Source organism: Acanthisitta chloris, unplaced genomic scaffold (assembly GCF_000695815.1).
Source record: "Acanthisitta chloris isolate BGI_N310 unplaced genomic scaffold, ASM69581v1 scaffold37891, whole genome shotgun sequence".
In the NCBI taxonomy this organism is placed as follows: domain Eukaryota; kingdom Metazoa; phylum Chordata; class Aves; order Passeriformes; family Acanthisittidae; genus Acanthisitta; species Acanthisitta chloris.
This window is the reverse complement of record NW_008657195.1, coordinates 15,431-21,677: the sequence shown is the minus strand read 5'-3', so window position 1 is coordinate 21,677 and position 6,247 is coordinate 15,431. Positions and strand designations below refer to the sequence as shown.

The 6,247-nt window shown below is 54.9% G+C and overlaps 1 protein-coding gene across 1 annotated transcript in view; it reads left to right on the top strand.

Annotated features, from left to right (window-relative positions):
* The first annotated feature begins 3,291 nt into the window (after positions 1 to 3,291).
* The window catches only part of LOC103811637 (proton-coupled amino acid transporter 1-like), a 13,586-nt gene continuing 10,630 nt past the window's right edge, over positions 3,292 to 6,247 (top strand). The window contains 5 exon segments of the mRNA XM_009084622.1: positions 3,292 to 3,509; positions 4,032 to 4,122; positions 4,660 to 4,748; positions 4,973 to 5,068; positions 5,749 to 5,833. Coding sequence (XP_009082870.1) covers positions 3,292 to 3,509; positions 4,032 to 4,122; positions 4,660 to 4,748; positions 4,973 to 5,068; positions 5,749 to 5,833 — 579 coding nt within the window.

The following is a 6,247-nucleotide window of genomic DNA, read 5'->3' as shown; positions in this document are numbered from 1 at the left end:
GCATGGATGTCTTGGGGTCACCGGGGGGTGCTGACATGGGTCCCCAAAGGTTCCTGGGGGGTTGTTGGAGGCTGACATGGGTGTTTAGGGGTCACTGGGAGTGCTGACAGCTGGCATGGATGTCTTGGGCTCACTGAGGGTGCGATGCCCTGGGGTCTGTGGGGGCTTCTGGCATGGGTGCCCCGGGGTCACTGGGGGTGCTGGAAGCTGGCAGGGGTGCCCAAAGGTTCCTGGGCGGGTTCTGGAAGCTGACATGGGTGCTGGGGGTGCAGAATTGTGTTGGCAGCCTGCATGGGTGTCCAGGGGAGTTCATAGGTGCTGTATATGTGGCTCTGTGTGTGGGTACTCAGAGCCTGACTGGGTGCAGGGGGTGCTGGGAGCTTTCAAGGGTGCCCTGGGCGTCCTGGCAGCCTGCAGCAGTGCCTCAGGGTGCCCGGAGCCTGCACGAGTGTGTGGGTCTGCCTAGAGCCCCCATGGGTACCCAGAGTGTGCTGGTGATGCCCTGCAGAGGTGTTGGCACCCATCGAGGTGCCCGGGGGTCCCGTGCTGTGTAGGGGGCACAGGGTGTGAGGGACTGGTAATGGTGAAGGGTGCCCCACACTCTGGGGTGCAGCTCTGCTGCTGCATTGGGGTGCAGGGGGAAAGAGGACTGGGGCAGCACAGCCACGTTGGGGCAGGAACTGTGCCCAGCAGCTTCCTTGTGGGAAGTCTTGCTGTGAGATGTTGGAAAAGTGAATCTGGGGGTGTCTCTGGAGCTGTGGGAGCACTGGGCAGCACAGGGACAAGAGGACTGATGCTGTGACTGGGAGGTGTTGTGCCAGTGTGGGCACAGTGGCCTGGGGAAGGGGCTCACCCGTGGCCTCCCTGCAGGCAGGGGAGGGGGATCTGGCAGTGCTGGCTCTCCCTTGTGTCATGCTGAGGTGGTTTACAAGCAGTGCTCTGGAAATAAAGGATTCAACATGCATGATGGAAAGCAGTAGTGAGTTTTGCTGTGAAGCTCACTTTTCTGGAAGATTTCCCGATCTCCACGCAGTGCCAGCTCAGCTGGGGAGAGCTGCCAGGGTCAGTAGCAAGTCACATCTTGCTTTTGATTTCTGGTGTGGGGCTGTCACTCTAAGGGACGAATTGCTGTCATTACTCGTCCCCCCCTCAGCTTTCCTAGTATGATGAAATTGCTCCTGTGCGTAGGTGGGAAAAAATTGCACATGAAAGTGGCTGAGGAGTCAGGTTTAAAGTGGAAACCGAATATGGCTGTTCCTGTGTTTGCTGTTTGTAATGACGAGGAAATGGTGTAGTGGGTTTTGCTTTGGTTTGAAATATTCATCTGTGTGGATGAGACAAGTTTTGCAGCTTTTTCCTGTTGGTTGCAGGGGAGCCGAGTGCTCTCTCCCTGCTGCTATGCAACCTCTAATCCAGACACAAAGCAGGCAGGCCATGATGAATGCATTTCCCTGGCTCTTCAAAGCAGAAAGCAGACAGGCCTGCTTGGGGAAAAAAAAATCCACAGGGAGTGATCAGGCAGAGTGATGTCACCGTGTTGTGCTTTATCTGGAAGACATCGTTGTTGGGTACTTCAGGTGACATGCAGGCAGTTTTGGGGAGGGGTGTCTATGCCTGACCCAGCCCTGCACCCCTTCTGCCTGCTGTCCTTGCCCACTGCCAGCCCCTGGTGCTTGGCATAGCCTCCCAGCTCTCTCCCCTGCCTCTTGGGCCTGCCACCCAATGATGACAAATGGCTTCTAACGCTTCAAATAGCTTCTAACACTTTCCTTGTGTAAACTCCTGCTGCCGGATCGCCCTGCCTGTGGTGGAGCCGGTTCAGGACACGATTACGTGTCCTGCCTGCAAGGGAGGAGGCTGAGCAGGAGTGATGCATGTGCTGCCTTCGGCTCTGGAGTGCCTGCCTGTCTGCCAGCCTCACCCCAGCTCCGGAGGCTTGGGACACACCGCTGCTTCCTACTGCCAGTGTTGCATGGTGCCGCAGGAAATACATGGATAACTGCTCCTGAGCAGCTGGGATCTAGAGCATCCAGAGCTGAGGAAAAACCCTTGCTTCCTGCTACCCTTCTGCTCTCCAGACTGGGGTTTCAGCTCTTGGTGTGGTTTCCATGTGACAGCCAGGTTTGTAGTGTGGTGCTGGGGGGGATGCCTGGGGGCTCTGGGATGGAGCAGCACCCAAGTGGCCTGGGCTGAGCTTTCCCTGCACACCCAGATGTGTAGGTCTCTGCTGGGGCTGCGTCCTGTGGGCACTTGTGTGACTCATCAGGCACGCGAGGAGCTCTGGCAGGAAACCAGCCAAGTTTTTTTGCAGTAGTGATATTTCTCTGCTGTTTCCTGTTGGTCCCAGCCTGGTTCCGCACCCGTGCTGGGGAGTGGGATGGGGAGCACTGGGATTGCCTGGGACATGACAGCCCAGAGGAGCCATGGGGCAGGGACTGGCTCGCCAGGCTGTGATGCAAGGGCGTGACAGATAATTTCCCTGCCTCTGGTGCTCCTTCCCAGTGGGTGTTGGGGGTGCTGGGTGTGGCACGTGTGGGAATTCAACCAGTTGACTGCTTTCCAATCGAAGACATGAGCTGTGTGTCCCCTGTGAGGGCTTGTGCCAGTGCTCTTGGCTTGCAGGACCCTCCTGGCGTTTTTGTTGGAGCAAGAACTCCGGGCTGTGCAGGTGTCTCATCCTGGGAAGACCCTAGTTTCCGTAGGCACCTCTATGGCTGTGAAACCGTTAGGGTGGGTGTTTTGCTGTCAGCATATGTACTCTGACAGAGTATAATAATTTTTCTTTTGATTCTTTTCAATAAAAAAGTCTTTGATTAAAAAATAGGGACAAAAGGGGAAGCTAGGAAACTTTCTCTTCCCTGTCAAGAGCAAGCTGTTCCCTTGCAGCACGCTGTGTGCGGATTAAAAGTGGGTGTACTTTCCTGGCTGTCTTCTTGACAGCCCCAGTGCTGAGTGCCAGAGCTGTGGACACAGTGCCAGCCTCTCCCTTCCTGCCCCACTGCCTGTGGCTGTGGTGCCACACTTGCCACCCTCTTAGAGCAGGGATACATAGGTCCGTTGCCTGATATGAAGTGGGTTACATCCAGGCTCTGCCAGCAGGATCTCGACACCATTCTGTCTGGGTGTGCCCCAAACAGGCACATGAGAGCCTGCAGGAAGAGCCAGTGGGAATGTGCATGCACCTTTGACCTTAGGACATGCCAGCTCCCTGATTGCATGGGCGGGAGTGTGTGGCTGTATAAAAGCCCTGGAGGGGCTTGCGCTGGCACTACGAGCTGGTCTCTCTGCACGATGGCTGACCCCAAGGAGCCTGAGAAGGGGAGTGTGGAGCTGGGCACCCCTAATGCTGCTCCCCCCACAGGGACCATGTCCACCCGGCGCCTCCGCAGTGAGGACTACAATGACTACAGCTCCACAGATGTCACGCCAGAGGGGAGCCCACCTGATGGCATGAATGGCTTCACCCACCCCGAGTCCTACCAGCGCTTTGGGGAGACCAACGGGACAACGTGAGTGATGCTTTCCTCCCTTCTGGCTCAGTACCTGGGGAGGGTGGATGCTTTTCCCAATATTCCCCCACTCCAGCTTGGTTTGATGGGGAGCTGTGAGGAGCAAACAGCCTGTCCAGGTTCAGAGGATACATGGGCATGTTGCAGTCAGGTTGTGGGAACTCTCTTGTGCCCAGGTGTGCAGAGAATGCTGTCTCTGCCTGAGAGACTGATCCCTTCAACTCAGAGACTTCCTTGTGCAGCCCCTTGGTGCTGAGCTGTACTCGTGCTGGGTGTTGCCATGAAGCCAGTCTTTGCAAATGTCCACCCCAAATCTGTTTGTTCAGTCTTTGCATTCAGATCTTCCTTGGTCCCACCTGACTGAGCTGGATTCAGGAAACAGGATCCAGACCTTCATGTGCATTTCCCACAGCAGCTCAGAGCTGCTGCAGACCCTCAGCAGGATAAGCTGAGTGCTAAGACTGTGCATGGTCTGGGTGTGGGCACCTGCTGACTGTCACCTCTGTTTCTGCTCTGCCTCAGGTGGTACCAGACCCTGATCCATCTCCTGAAGGGGAATATCGGGACGGGGCTGCTGGGGCTGCCTCTGGCTGTGAAGAATGCTGGCATCCTGGTAAGGCAGTTCAGCCCTGCTGTGCCAGAGCTCCTGGGCAGGTTAAAAGGCCAGCTTGGTGGCTGGTGTTGGGGCCTGACTCCCTGCCCAGATCCCTCTTGGTGCTTGGTGGCTTGCAAACTTCAGGCTCTGTGGTTTTGTTTGCTGATGAGACTGTTTTATCTGCTCCTGCACTGTGCTGCCTGATTCGTTCCGCGTGTGAGTCAGGGCTCTGGTTTCCTCTCTGGGGTCATGCAGGGCACTGAAGTCCAGACTGTGACCTCTTCGTCACCTGTATCATAAAGATGTGCAACATATGTTGGAAACCAGTCCTGGAAGCACTTTGCTATGCCCAGACTGCTCCATCTTGCTTCTTTTGCATCATTCCTGCCAAGCTCATGGCTCTGTCGGGTTATTTGGTCCCTGGGGGCTGGTTCCTGGGAGTTGTCCTTGAGTTCTGGTTCACCCAGCCCGAGGAGCTTAGTATGGAAGTAAAACATCCAGCGCAGCTCTACCTTTGGCCGTCAGAGTGCAGCCTTCCCCCTCTCTTCCCTGCAGCTGGGTCCTCTGAGCCTGCTGGTGATGGGAGTCGTGGCTGTGCACTGCATGGGCATCCTGGTGAAATGCGCCCATCACTTCTGCAACAGGTAAGGAACAACTCCCCTTCTTGGCACTGCTGTTCCTACAGTTCCTCCTTCTTGCCCAAGAAGCCCTGGGTTTTTTCTGAAGCCCCACAGCAACAAGTTGCCCATATCGAAGCCTCAGTTGGGAACTGCTGTGCTTTGTCACAAGAAGTGTTTTGCCACTGATGTCATCATTTGCCTTGGGAACAGGGCTGATACAATGTCCTTTCTCTCTCTTCTCTGCACAGGTTCCAGAAGCAGTTTTTGGACTATGGAGGTGCTGTGATGTATGGGCTGGAGGCTACTCCCAGTGCATGGCTGCGGACACATGCCATCTGGGGAAGGTATCTGCTCCCCTGCTCCAGGCAGGGACTAGTAGTCTTTAAGCCCAGCATGTCCTGCAGCTGGGACAGAAGAGCTGCTGGTCACTGAGCTGTGTCAGCAGATGAGCACAAGTGTCATAAAATGTTATTTGGCTCACCTGCCCCGAGTGCTCAGTGACCCCCAGAGGGCAATGTTGAGATCTTTGGCCCAGTCCTATCCTCAACCAGATGTGACTTGCATTAAAGGAGTGGGAGAAGTAAGTCTCTAAAGAATAACAAAGGGGTGACTAGTGTCTTGCAGTGCTGGCCCATCTTGCTAGACATGGAATATGTCCAGTGGCTGCTCCCTGCCCTGTGAGTGTCCCACATTACATCACACAGAACATTGCACATCAGGTGCTGGGGGCATTCACCTATTTCTGTGTTCAGGAAGCAATGCTTCCAGCTGTGACAGTTCAGCAGCAGACTGGGCTTGTCTCCTGAAGCTGGTCCTGACCCTATGGAGGGGATGGAGCAGGAGACTGGCGATAAGGTCCTCTCTCCTGATGATGGAGAAGGGAGCTGGGTATGCTCTGACCTTCACATCCAAACCCTCAGGGGAGCAGCATCACTGCAGTGTGCGAGTATAGCCCCAGCCAACCCAAGTGGGTTCTTATTTCTGTTTGGCCTGGCTAACAAATGGTCTTTTTTTTGTTTTCTAGGCGTGTAGTGGGACTTTTCCTGATCATCACTCAGTTGGGTTTCTGCTGCGTGTACTTTGTCTTTCTGGCGGACAATATCAGACAGGTTGGACCTATCCCTCTTTCATGAGCAAGGGGAAGGTGAGGGGGTGGTGGAGGCACTTGGGTTGTTCTTAGTTCCTGTGTCACCAAAGGTCTGGTTTGTGTAGGATATGCTGCTCAGGAAGGTACCCATCCTCTGCCCAGGTATTTTTGAGTGTTGGTTTTCCTGTTCAAACAGAGCAGGTTTTTCTGAGAGTCCTTGTGATTTTGCAGAGGTGCTGAAGCTGTCTGTGTTGCCCAGGGGCTTTTCCTGGTAAGGAATGACAGGAAAGAGGTGATAGCACAGGGACTATGCCTTTGCTGACTTGCCCTCCTCAGTTAATTGGTTTATTGGTGTATTGTGTGGGTCCTAGGACCTGCTGTGAACCTCTCTTTCGTTTTCTTGGACCTGAGTGCATTCCAGTTTCTTTCTTCATCC